The 18449-nt window shown below is 49.0% G+C and overlaps 1 protein-coding gene across 2 annotated transcripts; it reads left to right on the forward strand.

The window, feature by feature from the left end:
* The first annotated feature begins 840 nt into the window (after positions 1 to 840).
* On the forward strand, positions 841 to 18300 carry SORD (sorbitol dehydrogenase). 2 transcript variants are annotated; one of them, XM_030281405.4, is made up of 9 exons: positions 898 to 1057; positions 4464 to 4497; positions 5220 to 5384; positions 7576 to 7735; positions 10298 to 10416; positions 10641 to 10706; positions 15518 to 15693; positions 16463 to 16584; positions 17255 to 18300. In XM_030281405.4, the coding sequence occupies exons 1-9, from the start codon at positions 998 to 1000 to the stop codon at positions 17418 to 17420; spliced, it is 1068 nt and encodes a 355-aa protein (XP_030137265.1). In that variant the 5' UTR covers positions 898 to 997; the 3' UTR covers positions 17421 to 18300. The 2 variants fall into 2 exon arrangements, with proteins under 2 accessions (XP_072789993.1, XP_030137265.1); XM_072933892.1 differs by lacking the exons at positions 4464 to 4497; positions 5220 to 5384 and having other exon boundaries at positions 841 to 1057; positions 17255 to 17620.
* The last annotated feature ends 149 nt before the right edge of the window (positions 18301 to 18449 follow it).

Raw genomic sequence — 18449 nt, forward strand, 5'->3', positions numbered from 1 at the left:
AAAGGGTTCTTCCTCAGAGGGTGGTTGGGCACTGAAGAGGCTCCCCAGGGAATGGTCACAGCCCCAAGGCTGCCACAGCTCAGGGAGTGTTTGGACAATGCTCTCAGGCACAGGGTGGGATTGTTGGGGTGTCTGTGCAGGGACAGGACTTGGACTCAATGCTCCTTGTGGGTACCTTAATCGCAGGATATTCCATGATTCAATGACACTGGAGGGGATAATCTATTTGAGATGTTTGGCAACTCCATTTGAGCAGAAAACCTCTTGTCCTCAAAACCCATAATCCCTGAAATCTCCACTTTCCCCCCAGTAAGCTATTTCTGCAGCTGAGATAACCACATTCCAACTGTGTCATGTCCAGGGTGAGCCCACAGAGCACATTTTATTGAATTTTAGTCAAAGTGCAGGGTGCAGTGTTGTCAGCAGCACGGTCTGAGCTGGAGCTGAGGCTGGGATTGGACCTGGAAACAGGGGTCAGGAATGGAGATGGGGCTGGAGCTGGGGGGGTGAGGCTGGAACTGGCCTGGGAGACAGGGCTGGAGCTGGGGCTGGACCCAGGGTCTGAAACTGGAGCTGGGGTTAGAGCCTGGAGCTGGGGCTGGAGCGGGGGCTGGATCCAGAGCAGGGGCTGGAGCTGGTGCCAGGGGACCTGGGCCCAGAGATGGGCCCGGAGCTGGGCCTGGAGCTGGAGCTGGTGCCAGGGTACCCGGGCCCAGAGATGGGCCCGGAGCTGGGCCTGGAGCTGGGGCTGGTGCCAGGGCAGGCGCAGAGGCTGCAGCTGGGGCTGGACCCGGAGCAGAGGCTGAGGCCTGCAATGGGAGCCGGGGACTGGAGCTGGAGCCCCTGAGCTCGGAGATGGGCCCGGAGCTGCAGCCGTGCCCGGAGCCGTGCCCGGAGCCGTGCCCGGAGCCGGGGGCGGTGCCGGCCCTCGGGGGCCGGAGCACGGGCGGCCCCCCCGGCAGCGATCGTTGGACCCGGGGCCGCGCCGAGCCGAGCCATGGCGGCGCCGGGGCAGAACGTGGCCGTGGTGGTTCACCGAGCCGGGGAGCTGCGCCTGGTACGGCCGGGAGGAGCCGGGGCCGGGCGGGGGCGGCGGGGCGGGAGCGGGCCCGGGGCACCGGGGGTGTGCGGGCGGCAGCCCCGGGGGAGCCGGAACCGGCCCGGGGGAGCCCGAACCGGCCCGGGGGAGCCCGAACCGGCCCGGGGGAGCCCGGACCGGCCCCCAGCCCGCAGCCGCCACGGCGCGGGGAGGCCTGCGGGGCGCGGGGACCCGAATTCGGGGGCGTCCCATGGCTGGGCCCTCCCAGCCCGTCCGTGGGGAAGCCCTCACGGCGGAGCGGGGAATGACCCGGACAGGGAAAAACAAAACACAAAACAAACCAAACCGCAAAAAACAAAACCAAAAACAAACCAAAAACGAAAAAAAAAAAATCAAACCAAAAAAACCCAAACAAACGAAAAAAAAAAAAAGTACCAGCCCTCATGTGCCTGGGAGGTGCGACATTTTTGCAAGAAAAATACAATTCATAGATGCACTCATTCAAGGAAGTAGGAGGATGCAACAGCATCAGAAGCATGACTTATTTTTAGCTGGTTCTGGCAACTTTGCATGTTCTATTGTGCATATTTTCTGGTTTTCCGGAAAGGTTTTCTTGGAAAGGTTTCAGCTGCAGAATGCGCTTAGAGGACACGGGAGGGGATAATCTTTGAGATCTTTGCCAAGTCTGGGTGGAGAACCCTTTATCCCTGAAAGCAAGAATCCCCAAAACCCTTCTCCCCCCGCCCCGCAAGCAGGATTCCCGCAGCCGAGGTGCAGGGTGGTTCTTGCTCCTTTGGGCTCTCAGAGCCCAGGTGAGCAGCAGGACAGCGGGTGTAGGGGGAGCAGGTGCTGGAGGACCCTCCCGGACAGCGGGGAGCTTTTGTTTTGTATGTAAATATATATGTATATATTTGTTGGAGTATTTTAAAGTACTTTTTTAGTTCTTTAAGCTCATTCTGCTTCTCTGGCTGCTAACGCTCGGCTCTTTCTGGGTGCTGAATCACTATGGCGCTGCTGGAGAGTCGTGTTTTCCAGTTTGGTGAGTGCCACAGGAGGGAAGGAAGATTTCCACAGGCAGACATTGGCAGGCAGCTTTCTGTACACAGAGTCCTGGCAGGAGAGCACTCGGGAGCACACAGACTTTGGATACACGCCTTGTTTAGGGGATGATTACCAGGGAAGTGGTTGATTCTTTACCATTCCCGCCCAGCTGAAGCCACACGTGCCAAACCAGAGCAGTGCATGTAGGTGGCTCCTGGTGGCTGCCAGGCTGCTCCCAGGCACCTCTGACACGATTGTGCTTTCCCTAGTCACATGTAGCCTGACTACCAAAGGAAATCAAAATGGGATGAGGACTGAGGTGGCCCCTCTAGCTCAAGAACACCTTTCCAAACCCCTGTGATTTAAGAAAGGTGTCTGAGACTTGTGAAGGTGGACACTGGCTCCATCACATCTCTGTGGCTGGTCTCTAAACTGGCTTACACCCAGATGTGTGATTTTTCCTTGGATATTAGTACTGCTGGAGACCTTAGAGCTAGTCACTAGTGCCCTCCTGCCCCACTGGCAGCACCTTGTGTGATCCTCCTGGGCTTCCCTGAAGTTTCTTTCCACGATGTGGATAGTGTTCACTGTATTGACCCACTGGTGGTAGGAGTAGTCTCAGCAGTGAACTCTCAACTTGTTATCTGTTACTGATAGCCAAAGCTAGGTGATGCCATCTTCCTGTAATTCCCACACCTTTCTTGATTTTTGGATGTGTTTCCCATAGGCAGAGGTGCTGTGATCCCTGTGCTGTGTGAAAATGTGTTTGCTTTGTTTTTGTGGACACTCCTCTTGTCCTTAGGCAGTTGCACAGCTTCCTCTTTGCTGCCTGTTAAGGATTTGTTGGTTTTATACTTGTACCATGACTTCTCTTTCCATGTCTCCTTTCACAGAAAGTATTAGCTGTGTTTACTTTACAGTCACAATTTCTGAACTTCTCAGTGAACAACAGACAATGAGCAGAATTTGTGTCTTTGGTGTTCTCCACTTTGGTCACTCAATATTTTCTCCAAATCAGGCTGGAGAATTCACTTCCCACCGAGATGTCTAGGTTTTCTGGGCACAGTTGTTAATTGCCAGAAAAAAAAAATAGAGATATATAGTGGTTTTGGGTTTTTTTTTTTACACACATGCTTTCAGCTAGAAGTTTGCTTTATCTCTCAGTGTGGATTTTCTGTTCAGTCTGAGGTGGTCTGTGCCTCTGGTGTGTTACTAGATCCTGTGCTTATTGCATTTTCTATAAAAAAGATTACTTCTAGATTGACCTATTTTAGAAATAATGCCCTGAGCTGTGTCCTCAGTGTAAGAAAACAAACTCCCCACACAGAAAAAATGTAGATTCAGGTCTGAACATGGAAAATTTCAGTCAGTTTAGTCATATGAGAACGTTTCCAGAGTTTGTCTTTCTATGACGGTTAGAATGCTGAAGTACAAAACAGGAGTTGAGGATTATGCTGGGATTTAAACCGTTAAAATGCAGAACAGTGCACCTCACAGTTTGAGCAGCAAGTGAATTTTTAAGGGTATATTGTTGGCACTATTCTGGGGGCTTTTCTTAGAGACATAATCCTCGGGGTAGTTATTATATTGTCCTGATGTTGTAATACCCAGCAAAATTATTCCTTTGGCTTTTGAGGCAGTTGAGGGAGATCAGTGAAGGCAAAAGCCCTGCAGACCTTTGGGGTTTTGTCCCTGTGGGGCACTTTTCTAACTCTGGTTTTGTCATTCATCCCATAAAGAGGTGCCATGGCAATTACAAGAGGACGTGAATGTATACATTAATAGGTATAAATCATTCTGTCTATATTATGTATAAATATTATATGTAAATTGTGTGTTACTGGCACAGGTTGCTCAGAGAAGCTGTGGCTGCCCCATCCTGGGTTCAAGGATGTGGCTTGGAGCAACCTGGTCCAGTGGAAGGTATCCCTGCCCATGGCAGGGTGTAGAATGACATGAGCTTTAAGGTCCTTTCCAACTCAAACCATTCTGTGATTCTGTGATTCTATCATTATGGTTCAGAATCTTCCTGATTACAAAAGGTGATTTTTTTTTTTTCCTTTTGTCAGTCAGTGGGATGGATGAAGGATTCAGCTGAAATTTGGGGCTGCTCCAGTGCAGGGAAATTTAGTATGTGTCTCTTGTCTGAGCTGGGAAAGGTAATTCACTCCAAAATAATTTGGAGAGTGGATTTACAAGCTGGCAGTGTGCTTCCTCCTACAGCTACCTGTGTTATTCCACTGAGGCGTGTCTTATGGAGCAGACAGAACCAAAAGCTTTGTCTGCTTATGGATTTACCTGAGCTTACCAGAGCTAAGTTTCCAGTGATATTCCCAGGGATATGAACAAGCAGCTGAATGCTATTTTTTCCTTTTCTCTGTAGGAAAACCGTCCAATCCCTGAACCAGGTCCTAATGGTAGGTCTATAGATGACTGATTCTGGCTGCTTTCTTTAATTCTCTCTTTGTTTTCTTATTTTCTTTTGTTGCTCTTTGATAACATAAAATATTTCTGAGGAAGTACAAAATTATCCAAAAAACAATTGTGTGGCTGAAGCAGATAATGCTGCTTTTCCAGCTGAAAAGAAGAGCTGGAGCAGTCACAGATAAACCCCTTTATCTGGCTTTTTTTTGCTTCCTGTTCCATCAGTTTGTGTATGTCACAGTAAATGGCTCTTGGGACATGTCGGATGATCTTATGCAGGACTAAACATTAATAGAATGGGCATATGGGCTGATAGAGATTTGATTCACTAACTCTCTGGGGCTGAAATCATAGCTTTGGGAGAAGAGAAAATTAAATGGACTTGCTATTTTACTCCTGCTCCAGCAATAATAACGTCCCTCTTAAATTGTATCACTTTGTTGACTATATTTTTATTGACATCAGCTTTTGCCTTACCCTATTTTGAGCCTTTTTGCTTTGTGAATCATTGCATAGTTTTGTATTTCAGCAGGTGGCTCATGAATGTGCCACTCTTCCAACGTGTGCATGCCCAATTGTGGTGTGTTGACTGAACGCTGGTAAATTTGGATGTGTCGATACTGGCTTGGCCTTTGCTCTGGGGCCCACGTGCTGCTCTCCCAGTGCCCAAGAAGGTCAGTTTTTCTACAAGGAACCTTCCCTCCTTTCCTGGCAGAGGTCCTCCTGCGCATGCATTCCGTTGGGATCTGTGGCTCTGACGTTCACTACTGGCAGCACGGTCGAATCGGGGATTTTGTTGTCAAGGATCCCATGGTGTTGGGACACGAAGCTTCCGGGACTGTCATAAAAGTGGGCTCTGGGGTGACTCATCTGCAACCAGGTATCTGGAACCAAACCCATTTGTTTGTTTTCCTCCTAATCAGTTCCAAGAATGTGCCGATAACAGGCTGTGTTTTTTTTCTGTCATGTGAATTTATCCGAAGTTCTGAACTCACAGTGTGACCTCCTTCAAGAAGTGTCACTGCTCTGCAATTAGTCACCCATCTTGGCCACTAGTATGTGATATTCCTTAGGTAGCTTTATCCTGGGATGTGTTGAGCTGGCCTGGCTGTATTTTAATGCAGAGCAGAGTGTATCCTGGTACAAAATGCCTTTTAAGGAAGCTTGATAAAGCTTCAGAAACCACATCTATAGCTCTTGCCAGCAACCTGCTGTGAGTGTTTCTTCTCTGTGTGTGCTCTTGAAGGAGCAAATGGCCTCCTGCAGTGCAGAGGTCACTGAAGCCACTGCTCCAGGCCCTGTGGTGGGACCTCCTCATGAATATCCTAGAAAATGGACTGAGCAGAGAATTTTGTGAAGTCTGCTGATGACACCAACTGAGGCAAAGTGGAGCGGATGTGGGGGAGAGCCAGCAAGAGTTACAGGGAGACCAGAGAGGTGCCTGGGAGATGCAGGTGGGATTCGATGCAGGTGAGATTCAACACAGGCAAACACAAAGTGATATCCATGACAGAATAAAACCAGCTCCATATCTAAAATGCAGTCCTGACCATCACTGCTGAGGGGTGAGACCTTTGGCTCTGACACTGTGCATAGCAGCATTGGCTCCACAGCACTGAAAATGCACATTACTGTTGGGAAGGGGACAGAGACTCAGAAGATGTCAGTGCACATCTGGAACTCTGCATGCAGTTCTGGTCTCCTCCTTTCCAAAGAGATGTAAAACAAGTGAGAAGGGTTCAGAGGAGGACAAGGAGATAACGATATGTGAAGCAGCATCTCTGACAAATGTCCAAGTCAGGAACTTGAGCTGAGAGCTAGAGAGATAGCTCAAGGATGTGAGGACTTATGGAGGGCTGGCAGAACAGGTTGCCCATTCTCTGGTTGTTCCAGCACCAGAGCAAGGCACAGTGAGGTTCAGCATTCACCTGAGATGTAGCAGACCATGTAGTTTATGTGGTGGAAGGAGAAGTTGTTGAGTGTTACTAAATACAAACACACCTCCTGTGATTTGGTAGGCCTCACTGCTGCGTATAAAGTGAGGCTGGGAGAGTATTCAGTATGTGCCTGTCCTGCCCCTGTCCTGTCAGACACCTGTTGTTGGCCAGCTCAGAGGGGATGCAGTGGCCTGGATGGCTTTTACTTGCATCCTGCTTATCCCCATGTCTGCCTGAAAGCCTGTTGGTGGAGAGCTTTGCTCAGAGGTTTGGCTCTGATTCCTCTGCCAAATAAATGTGAGGCTTAGTGTCCCTTGTGTACTTGCAAGTTGTACTATGCTCATGCTGTTTTCTCTAGTCCATCCTGCTTTGTGACTGCAATTAAATAATAGCTCTTTGTCTTGCAGCATGTGTCCTTCCAGTACCCTGAACTACTCTGTTGTAGCACCAAGCTGTCTCTGTTCCCAGATAAATCCTGCCAGGCTCCTGGGTGTTCTGCACCTTAAGCTTCCTTCCCTGTGAGGGTGGGGAGGCCCTGGCACAGGTTGCCCAGAGAAGCTGTGGCTGCCCCATCCCTGGAAGTGTTCAAGGCTGGGTTGGACAGGATTAGAAGCATCCTGGGATAATGGAAGGTGTCCCTGCCCATGGCAGGGAGTGGAACAAGCTGAGTTTTAAGGTCCCTTCCAAGACGAATACTGCCTTGATTCTATGATTCTCAAGGGACAGCCCTTTCCAGCTGGAAGCATGGTGACTGGCTGAGCTCACCTGCTCCATCCTCAGTATTTCCTCTTCAACAGATTCAGCAAAATACCTGGTCACAGTGAGATTGCCTGGGGCCTGCCCCTTCATCTGCTGAGGTTGGCTGCAAGGCAGCTGGAGGAAGGTGTGTGTGTGTGGGGCTGAGCTTCCATCTGTGCCTGTGCCTCTGAAACACCATCTCTTTCCAAGTACCTGGAAGATTTTGGTGATGAGGCTGCTGTGCAGGGAGCGTTGGGAACCAGCCTGGTGTGTGCAGCAAGAGCTTCCTCATGTCCCTCCTGCTTTATGGTGCCGGTCTTTCTGTGGCTTTTGGTGCTACTCCTGCTTGTGTGCCACCCTGTCCTTGACCCACTCCATCTGCTCTCCTCCTGGCAGGTGACCGTGTGGCCATCGAGCCGGGTGTCCCAAGGGAGATGGATGAGTTCTGCAAAAGTGGGCGCTACAACCTGTCCCCGACCATCTTCTTCTGCGCGACACCCCCCGACGACGGGAACCTGTGCCGCTACTACAAGCACAGTGCAAGCTACTGCTACAAGTCAGTCCATGCTCCCTCCACAGAGAAATAAACACTCCCTGGGGGAGATTAGCTGCAGCAATCACCTCTTGGCCCTTTGGAAAACTCTTTATGTGATCCCAACAGGTTTTATTGCTTTCTGGTCCATAAATAACATGCCTAAGCTTGGATGGCAGCCACTTTGCAAAGGGTTTGTCAGGCAGACAGTTTATCCCCTCAGGTGCCAGACATAAACATTTCTTGTATGCCTCCTGGGATGTTACCACTGGTTTACCCTTTAATTATTTTCCTTTCCCCATTTGCTCCCTGCTCTTGGTTTCTCTCCTGTCTCTTTTCATATCCTTGCCTTCCAAGGCCGGTGCCTGAAGGTCTTTTTCCAGTTCTTTGAGCTGAGTTTTGCTGCTGCTTTTCAGGAAACACCAGGGTGACTGCTGACATCTCACTCTGTCATTTGAAACAGTCACCCCACTTTGAGCAGAGCAGGAACAGAAAGCAGTAGCCCTGCTGAGCTGTTTGTTCATATGTTTCTGAGTGTCTCCACGAAGCTACCAGCATTACAACATAACTGTTTTCATGTCCAGTTCAGCAAACTTGAATATGTTATTAACTGTGGCAGCACTGGCACATAGGCTTAGAAGCAAATCTGTGCTTAAACACTCTGGCAAATTATAGAATCCCAAAAGGGCTTGGTTTGGAATGCACCTTAAAGCTCTTCCCACTCCAACCCCTACCATGGGCAGGGATAGCTTCCACTAAGCCAGATTGCTCCAAGCCTCATTCAGCCTGACCTTGAACACTTCCAGGGATGGGGCAGCCACAGCTTCTCTGGGCAACCTCTGCCAGGACCTCAAATGCTCCAAAGACCTGAAAAAACTTATACGACATTATACCCATTTAAGTACCTTCAACAAGGAGTTAAAAATAGCTCAAGTAGTGTCCCCCTGAGGCAGCTCTACCTGTGGGGCTTGTTCTTTTTCAGTCTGTATGGAGCTGGTACTTCCATGAACAAGAACATCCTTGGGATTGATCTTTGGTGTCTGCACAGAAAGTGTTCAAGGTCATGTCAGTTGGGAGGAGGCGCTTGACTGCTCTTCTCCTGAGAGTCCTCAGGCAGGAAGCTTTCAAAGCAGATACCAAGCAGCTGCTGTCAGGATGAGGTGCTGGTCTGGATGGGATTGGCATCTCACTGTCCAGACCCACTGTCATCAATTTCCTTTGTATCACAATAACATTTTCAGACAACATCACAAGTTTTTGCTTGAGAGGAAGTGGTTGGTTTGTTGCTGGCTTCTTCTAGTCTTTTGCATTTTCCCTCCAATTTGAGCAAATATTACTTTGGTTGTTTTTTTTGGTTTGTTTTAAGTTTTGGGATGCAATGCCTGGACCTGGTGCTCCCAGTTTCAGATCAGCAGTGCTGTGTCTGGCTCATGTAGAGCAGATTGCCTGGCATGCAGCCACTCTGCCAGCACAGATTTGCTAAGAACAGATGATGGCTGAGCTCAGTGAGCTTTCACACATTTGGGCAGTTATTGTGTGTCCTGCTGGTGGACAGACTCTGTGTTGTATTCTCCGAGTAACTTGATGGAGGTGGGATCATGCTGTGAAGCTGCCCCCACTATTGACAGGGCAGTGCCCAAACCCAGCAGTAGCAAACATGATGCCAGGCTCTGTGACAACAGAACTCTTGGAGTCAGACCTTTGAAGACTCTTGGAAGTAAGGGATATGCAGATATCTTACAGCTGTCTTCCCACAGCCATCATTTCCGTTTCTTTGGCTTCACACTGGCCTGGCTAAGATCTGACCTTGAGCTTCCCAGTGCTGTTACCGTCCCTGCTGACCCTCCTGGCAGGCACAGCTCCCAGAGCAGTGTGAGAACCCACAGTAGTGGTTTGCTGATGGGCAGTTTTGGGGCTGAGATTGATTTCTTTCAGCAGTTCAGAAGGGTTTCACTTCCTCTGCTTTTTTCTGTCACTTATGTTGGCTGTATTACAGGGCTGCTTTTGTCCAAAAGGTGTTTGATACTCCCTGCACATGTTGTCCCTGACTGCTGGGAGGATGCATACTGGGACCAGTCCACTTGTTAAAACATTGGTGCATCAGGGAAGGTGATCCTCGTTGTTACAGGGAGACCTGGATATGGCTGCCTTTCCTGGTGGCAGCAGGATGTTTTCTAAAAGCTAATTCAACCCTGGTGAGGGCTTTGGGAGCTCACTGGTGGGTGTGCCATAGGGTGGTACATATGCAACTGGGGGGTTTATTCTGAAGGGAATGAGTGGCAAAGGAATCCTTGTTGGTTCACCGGTTACTGGAGAGTTGATGTGGGGAAGTTTGTGGGTCCCTGGGTGTGGTGCTTGGGCAAAACCTCACTGAAAAATGATTCAGGTGCACTCGATGCTGCTTCAGAGGAGGGAAAGAAGCAATGGAATCTCTTGAACTGTATTCCAGCATATTTCTCTGACCACAGGAGGCAGTGTGTTTTGCCACTGTGTTTTACACCCATGCTTGGTTTTTGAGTCTCATGGCTTTGCCCATCACCATCATGAGCTCCATTGGTGACTGTTCCTTGTGTCCCATTCTTGCAGGCTTCCAGATAATGTCACCTTTGAGGAAGGAGCCCTTATCGAGCCGCTCTCGGTGGGAATCCATGCCTGCAAACGAGCAGGAGTCACTCTGGGAAGCAAAGTCTTTGTGTCTGGCTCTGGTACAGTGATCACAGTCAGTCCTTGTGTTCCCTGCCTGCTGGGAGGGGATGGGCAGGCTCAGGCTCTGATCGGGGCTCTGCTGGAAGGGATGAGGGATGAGGGGGACCTCGGGGCTGCCAAAGCCTCCTTTGGCCAGGAACACGCTGAGCTGTGGGAATGTCCAGGGGTGGGGTTGACGCTGCCTGTCAGTGGTTCATGTTCTCTTTCTCCCCTTTGTACCCAGGACCAATCGGCCTCGTTAATGTGATTGTTGCTAAGATGATGGGTGCAGCAGTCGTGGTTGTTACAGGTAAGTCCTGTTAGCCCTTTCAGAGTGTGCCTGTTTCCCACCATACAGAATCACAAAATCATTAAGGTTGGAAAAAACCACTTGGATCATCCAGTCCAGCCATTTACCCAGCACTGCCAAGCCCAGCCATAGCCATATCAGTGCCTCAGCCGCATGTTTTTTTAACAGTTCCAGAAATGGTGATTCTGCCACTTCCCTGGACAGCCAGTTCCAGTACCTGACCACCCTTTCAGAGTGGTTTGATCTTTGCAGGCTTTTTTTACCTCTGGTAGTGCTGGATGATAGCCCCGGCAGCTTTTGCCCGCTGTTTTCTGTGTGCAGCCACACTGTGCTTCTCCACTGGTCTTTCTCTGTCCTTCTGTCTGCTCCTGCTGGGGGTTTCATTTTTCATTGGTTATCCACAGTGACTGAAGTGGCCCTTTCAGTGTTTCTGCATTTCAGAAATGGGTGTTCCTTGCAAAACTGTGTCCCGGACATTTCTGGTTGAGCTGCTGCTTGGAGGAATGTCTTTGTCCATCTGTGTCAGGAAAACCTCTGAGGAAGGAGATTCCATCTGTCTCCTATCTGGAGATACCTTCTCCACGTTTGCATCTCTTTCTTTCTCTTGCTTTTTCTACAGTCCTCTCAGAAACTGTCATTTATGGAGATTCCCCCTTTATGGAAGAATTGAAATGAGTCTTTATCACCTTTGCAGCTGTCCTTAGGTTGTTGTGACAGCCATTCCATCCCCACTTTTTTTGCCATGCTAACCTGGCCCAGCTCCTCCTAGCTCTCCTCTAAGGTTCAGGCCCTCTCTCTCTGTGGCTTGTCCAGAAGGATGGAGAGCTGGAGTAACCTCAGCATGTTCTCTGGTTGAAATTTCCACCTGGGGGTTGAACAGGGTCTGGAAATAGTGCTTCCAGCTCCCACTGTGAGTCTTCAGTCTTTCTGAGTGGTGATGGCCAGGAGGAGCAGCTAGAGGTACCACTGGAACATTGAGCACAGACTGCTGCAGTTTTTATGTCGAAGGTCTAAAGGATCTTGGCCTTCCAGAAGGCTGTTACCTACCATGCTTTGAGCCAGGTGTATTTTTGACCTTTCCATTACTATGTTACTTGACCCACTTTGGGCTAAGAGATAAAATTCAGGTCCCACCCTCTTGCCTTCACAGAAACATCCTTCAGTAGTAGCTCAGGTCAAAACACAAGACCTTCTCCTCCCTTAATCCTTTTCCTGTTGAGTCCAGGGCATTTTTAGCTGTGCTTGCCTCACCCTGCAGGTGTGTGTACTTGATGGATGTGATCGGTCCACACCTCAGATTTTGTGAAGTGCTGTCATTTGAGGATGATGTTTGCTGTAGCAGGAAAAACAGCTCTGCCTCCTGAATCACGTACGAGGAACCTTGTGCCCAGCTGGGCTGGTGCAGGGGCTGGGGTGGCCCATTCCCTGGGTGGGGAAGGCTTGGTGAGTGGGGTTGGTGGGACTGAGGCAGCTGGCTTAGCCTGCCCCTCATTCCTGCTCCAACCTGGGTGTGTCTTCCCCCTGGTACCAGGAGCTGCTCCTGATGGGGACCTTGGCAAGCTGAGCTGGCTGTCACGTGCCACAGGAGGTTCCTCATGCTTGGTTTGTAGGATCAGGAAGCTTGACTACATGGAATTACCCTTTCTTATCTTTATGTGCTAGCCCAGGTGCTGATTCTGATTCGTGAATGTCTGTTCTACACAAAAGAGGTTTGGCTGAGGTGCTCAAACCATGAAGGTTCTGTCCCAAGTCAAACATTTGAGCATGACATGAGGCGAGGAATGGGTTTGTTTGGCTTGGGCTGCTGGGGTTTTTGCTGCCTGTCTCAAGGAACTGCTTTTTGTTTTGGCTTTAGGAGCCAACACCTGTGAGGTGCCTGTCTGCCCACAGAGGCCCTCTTGTACTTTGCTACCAGATGATCTGAATTCATTGCCCTGTATTTTTATCATGTGTCTGTGAGGAGCTTTGTCTGTGCAACACTTATGGCTCTAAAAGTTTGTGTTTGTTTTGACAAGTTTCTCACAGGTATAGAAATATTTAGAAAAGCTTTTTTGTGAGAACTCACCTCCTAAAACTTCTGTCTCACCTAGAGTGTTTGATATATTTAATGGACTCCAGTTGGGTGAGAAGATAAATTTGTTTCATGGGTCCTCATCTACTCTACCAAAAGGTTTGTGTCTCTCTCCACTCCACTCCTGAGTAGGTGTGATTGATATTTATGGTCAACCTCCTGTCCTTCTGCTTTGCTGTTGCTCTGAAAAGCTGCTTTTCTCCTCAGGTGCATGTAAAAGATCAGCCTTCCTCCCCAGTAAGTGAAGGGGCAGTTTAGGTGTTCATGTTGGGCTGCCTTGCATTGCAGTCTGTCACTGAAGGTGCAGTTAATAATTCCTACTTATTTTCCTTGTTCTATCTGAATCTGAAGTTCTGGGGGTTAATGCCTCCAGAAGCCCTGGAATTCAAGGTCAGGGGAGGTGAGTAACTCACCTTCTGTGAGCCCAACTCCTTTGAGAAAGATGAACAAAGAAAATCTGAGAATAATCAAGAGAATTTATTTGCTTGTTAAGTTGGCTCACAAACCATCATGACAAGCTTAAGGGTAATTTGATAACTTTGCTGGAAGCAAACCAAACTTAATTTAGCTCCAGGGGCTGGGAAGTGAAAACAAACTTCTGACTAGAGGCAAGATGCAAGCCCTTAATTGTCTAATTGACCAGTTTCCCAAGAACTGTGTGGATTTAAAGTGCAAAGGATTGATCCTTCCCAAGACTCACAAGTGTCTGGAGCTCTGAACAATGCAGTGAACTGCAGATCTGTCTGCTTCACCAAGTGATTCAGGTGTACTGAGATGTTATTGCAGCCCTGGCCAGGGCTGGCAGTGTTGCTGCTGCGTTCTGTGTGCTGCTTAAAGCCAGGGCTTCCTTCCCGAGCAGGTCAGCAAACCAGAGGCCAGCTACAGGGAAGATGTGGGATTTTTTGCTGCCTGGGAGTGATTTTGTGGCCATTTTGAAATGCACTGGCTGCCTTGTTACTCTGGGATGCTGCCTGTGGATTATTTCTGCTAGAGAGAAAGTATAAAATATGTAAAATATAGACTAGAATGTCTCTAGTATTTTATCTATTAAAATATTATACATGTATAATATTTTATATATATTTATAATTTAAAATACATATAATGACTCAGGAAATGTTAAAAATGGTAGAATCCAGAATCTGTGTCTACTGTGCACTGGTATTGTGAGACCAAACTTCACAGAGAGTTTAGTCATTACTTGAGAGGACTGTTGAATCTGTGTGGTCTCCTTGCCATACTGAGATTTGAGAGACACCAACGCTGCCCTTTCTTTTCAGCCTTGATTTTTCCTCTTTTGTCTGCATTTTATTACCCTTTGTTACCCCTTCTTGAAGTATCCTCCACAGCTCTCCTGGGTGCTCAGCTTGGTAGGTGTGCCCACACTTGGCATCCTGAGTCTTCCAGCTGCATGTGGGGGCATGTCCATCCCCTGCCCTGCCAGTGAGTGCCATCATTTTTGCTGTGGGATGAGTAGGGTAGAGCCTCTGGCTCACTTCCAGGACTGTGGCTGAGTCAGAGCAGCTCATGTTGGAGAACTGGCCTTCTCATGTTGGAGAACTGGCCTCCTCCTCTTTCCCTTGATATTTTCACCCCACCCCATCTCTGATTTCTCTGAAGATTGTGCCCAGGTGAGAAGCCAGCCTCTTTGCAGTGTATGCCCCTACCACAGGCATCATTTTCTGAGTCTTCAAGCCCAGGACTTCTGGGAGGAGACCACCCCTCAATTCTGGGTCTGGGAAATCTTGGCTGTTACATCTTTTCCAATGCCAGCATGCAGACTCCTGTAGACACTGCTTTAGTGTGGGGAAAAGAGGTGATTCCTTGCAGGGAAATCCCACTCTTCTCCTCAGCTGTCCATGTCATTTTCTTCAGAGTTACCTGGTTACTAGTGGTGCCTGTAGAGGAGTAGGTGGCTTTCCTCCAGGGGATGTGAGATGCCCCAGCAGGACAGCTTGGTTGGTGGTACAAACCCTCTGTGGATCTTCAGGTGATGCTTACAGCCCTGCAAGATCCCTCAGAACAGAGTACAGGAGTACAGCCATGCCCTCACAGATGTTTGTCATCACCAGCTTTGTTGCTCCATATTAATGGGGTGTCTCAGGTCCACCTTATTACCAGATCCACTCCCTTTTTTCTTTATGGGCTTGCCTGCTGATTCATCTGTGACAGAAACTAACTGAGAGATGCTCAGCAGCCTCCAGAGCTGCTACAAGGATGTAAAGAGCAGGACAGGTCTGTGACAGTGCAGACATTCTGCAGTTTGCCCAGCTGAAGGCACCTGCTGAGGGTTCCTTGAGGAAGCCCTTGGAGAGCTTATGGTCTGTTCTCATTGTTAGAAGTTGTTACACTTCTAACAGTAGAATTCTCTGCTGTTAGAAGTGAAATGGCCACATTAATGATCCGCTGAGCCTGTTGTCTCCTGCTGGAAAGATTTCTTGGTGCTGTCCATAGCCATGTCTATTCTCTTGATGCACTCTCAGTGTTCTGGCAGTATCAAAGAGAAACTGCCCATGGCAGGGAATGGAAATTCCAAGTGGAGCGGAGCTTTGAAGTCGCTTCCAACCCAAACTATTCCAGGATTTTATGCTCATTCTCTGCCTGCCAAGAAGGGGTGAATCCTCACCTCTTCCGGTTGTGCACTGTCCTGTGCACACATGTAGTGAGCAGATGCCTGGTTCAGGTTCCTCCCCCTCTTTCACATAATACACCAGTTCTTGACTTGGTTTATTTCCCACAGACTTGTCTGCCTCTCGCCTGCAAAAAGCCAAGGAGGTGGGGGCAGATTTCACCATTCAGGTGAAGAACGAGACCGCGCAGGAGGTGGCCTCCAAAGTGGAAAGTGTGCTTGGCTGCATGCCTGAGATAACTGTGGAGTGCACAGGAGTGCAAGCCTGTATCCAGGCTGGAATTTATGTGAGTACCACTTGTTCCAAAGGCAGACCAGTGATGGTGTTGGTCTGGTTTTTTTTTCTGGGATGGTTCAGTGAATGAGCTATTTCACTCCCACAGTGGTTAATTTAAGTGGCCTTGGTGTAGGGAGAGAAGCTGCTCCTTAGATAGTAAACTAAGAGAGATAATTAAAGTGTTAACATCAGTGTGGGGATAATTAATTTGATGCTTGGGTGCTTAACCACTTACCAAGGAGACTCCAGTAAGATCCCCAAACCCAGGGAGTAGGACAGCAGCTTCCATTGAAGTTATGTCCAAATAAGAAGAGTAATCAAGAAAATTAATTCCAGAAGGAATTAAAGAAGCAATTAGGAAAGGGATGTTTTGCTAAAACAGGAGGATGGGGGGTAGATTACTGTGTAGTTTCACAGTGAAAGGACAGGAGGGGAATGCAAAAAGAGTTTAGTTTTAAGTGTCTCCCACTGAAATCCCAAAGTACTTTTTGTAGTCCCAAATGCCAGCCATTTTTCAGAATGGGGTTTTCAGAATAGGAATTTTGGATTCCTATCAAAATCCTTCAGATATTTTCAAAAGATTGCATTTTTTCGCTTTGATTATCACATGTTTCACTCTTCCAGACTCCTGACAGCCTCCTGCCTCTCCCTGCCTTGTCTGCTGTGCCCCAGGCAGTCCATTGCAGCCATAAAGGGTGGCTTTGTTTTTGACAGACCCTGCTCAGGCTCCTGCAGCTGTGCTCTGCAAAATGTAACCTGGTTGTGTCTTTGCTCCCCAGGCCACTCGTTCTGGTGGGACCTTGGTTCTGGTGGGGCTGGGGCCTGAGATGGTGACGGTGCCCATCGTGAACGCTGCCGTGCGGGAGGTGGATATCCGTGGGATATTCCGCTACTGCAACACGTGAGTCTCGTGCAGGGGGGCTGATGTGTCTCCAAGTTAAAATTCTTCAGAGTTCTACTTTCTTGCTAATGGAGAAAGTCTCTTTTCTTAATCTGTAGCTCTCCAGGAGCTAGATGCTGCATCCCTTTTCTCTCCTATCCCTGTTGCTCTAATTTGGCCCATTCATGGTTAGACTTGATGATCTTGGAGGCCTTTTCCAATCTCAGTGTTTCTGTGATTCTAAACAGAGTGGCAGCACAACCCCTGTGAGGAACTCTGTGCCAGAGAAAAGGCTGGAAGCCTGACTGAGGCTTTTCCTGTAATCTCCCCGAGTCCATGAGTTTGAGCTCCACCATGGTCAGTGTGCAGGCAAGAGGCCAAGCAAGAGGAGAGTGGAGCATGGTAGTTTTGGTTTTCATTCAGGGCTTCCAAAGTAGTAGTTTCCTGTGATTTTCACTTTCTTCCTGTGATTTTCCTTACTCTCTCAACTGTCTATGTAGCAGTGTCTGTCTTCTCAGAGCTCAGCAGCCCAGAGCAGCTGGCTTGTTCCATCTCCCGTACCAGAAGGTTCTTTGCAGGCAAAACTTCCCTGGGCTAGGGAAATAACTGTGACAATCCAGGGCTCCATGCTCTTTTTTTGGACTCCAGACTAGTGGCTGCTCTCATCCCCTGCTCTCTGCTTCCCTTGCAGGTGGCCTGTGGCCATTGCTCTTCTCGCATCCAAGCGGATCAACGTCAAGCCCTTGGTTACGCACCGTTTCCCCCTGGAGAAGGCTCTGGAGGCCTTTGAGACCACCAAGAGGGGTGAGGGGGTCAAAGTCATGCTGAAGTGTGACCCCACTGATCAGAGCCCCTGAGCTGTCCTAGGGCCCAGCCCTCATCCCTGCTGCTTGTAACTAGAAAATCACATGTAATGAGGATGAGTGGTACTGGGAGACACCATTAGAGCATTAACAGGTAACTACAAATGGACAACCAATAGTTTGAATCAAAATGCTGAATTAGAGATGATTGGTTGCACAGTTGGTGGCTCTTCACAGACCACACGTGCAGGAGAGCCTGTGCCAGGGAGGGTGTCACTGGCATGTGGCACAGTAAGGGTGGAGCTGCTGGCACTCCCCCTTCCTGTCCTGCTCTGCCCTTGCTGCAGCATTTCCTGCACGGCAATCCCTGGATGCAGAATAGTCCTAGGTGAATATCCCCCCTTCCCTCATGGGTGCTCAGGGACCGTACAGCCTGTGGAACAAAGCCTGGCCCTCCCCACTCCATGGGAAGCACTGGCGCATTCAGGTCATTCTCTCCACACTCTTCTCAAAGTTCAGAAACTGGGTTTTTGGGAAACTTGGAGGCCAGCTGGGACCATGTCTGCCGTGTCACCCCCCCAACAGCTCCTCGTGGGACCACTGCAGGCAGGGAAACTGGGACTGCTGGGAGCTCTGTCCTTATGTGCCTCCCATGAAGGGTCTGTTGGGGAGCACAGCTGCTTTTGACATGGGAAGGAGCACAGATGAGACATAATGGGAAAGCATCACTCAAAGGTTTTACCACTGCAATCAAATCATAATTCTTTGGGAATACCAAGCCTTCCTGCTGAGTTTGTGAGCCACAAACAAGGTACTAACGAGGTAGAAAAAAATCTAATACTTGATTACAGTCATGTTAATTTTAGTACTGAGAGATCAGTTCCTTCCTTGGTACTGAATTTTCCTCAATAAATTCTGGCTGCCTGAGACCTTCCAGATGTGTCCCTTGAATTGTGGGGTGGTGGGCTGAAGGGGCTTACACGTGACTGTGCAGACCTAAGCCTCTCCAGGGTGCAGGCTGAGCTCAGTTTTGGCAGGACTCTGAAACCTCAAACGACCCAACCACTTGCAAATGAAACCTCA

Source organism: Taeniopygia guttata, chromosome 10, assembly GCF_048771995.1.
Source record: "Taeniopygia guttata chromosome 10, bTaeGut7.mat, whole genome shotgun sequence".
Lineage (NCBI taxonomy): Eukaryota > Metazoa > Chordata > Aves > Passeriformes > Estrildidae > Taeniopygia > Taeniopygia guttata.

Coding starts and splice junctions, on each gene's coding strand:
- SORD (XM_030281405.4), top strand. CDS start 998: ATGGCGGCGCCGGGGCAGAACGTGGCCGTGGTGGTTCACCGAGCCGGG. Junction 5,385..7,575: donor GGTGACTCATCTGCAACCAG/GTATCTGGAACC, acceptor TCCTCCTGGCAG/GTGACCGTGTGGCCATCGAG. Junction 10,417..10,640: donor AGTCTTTGTGTCTGGCTCTG/GTACAGTGATCA, acceptor CTTTGTACCCAG/GACCAATCGGCCTCGTTAAT.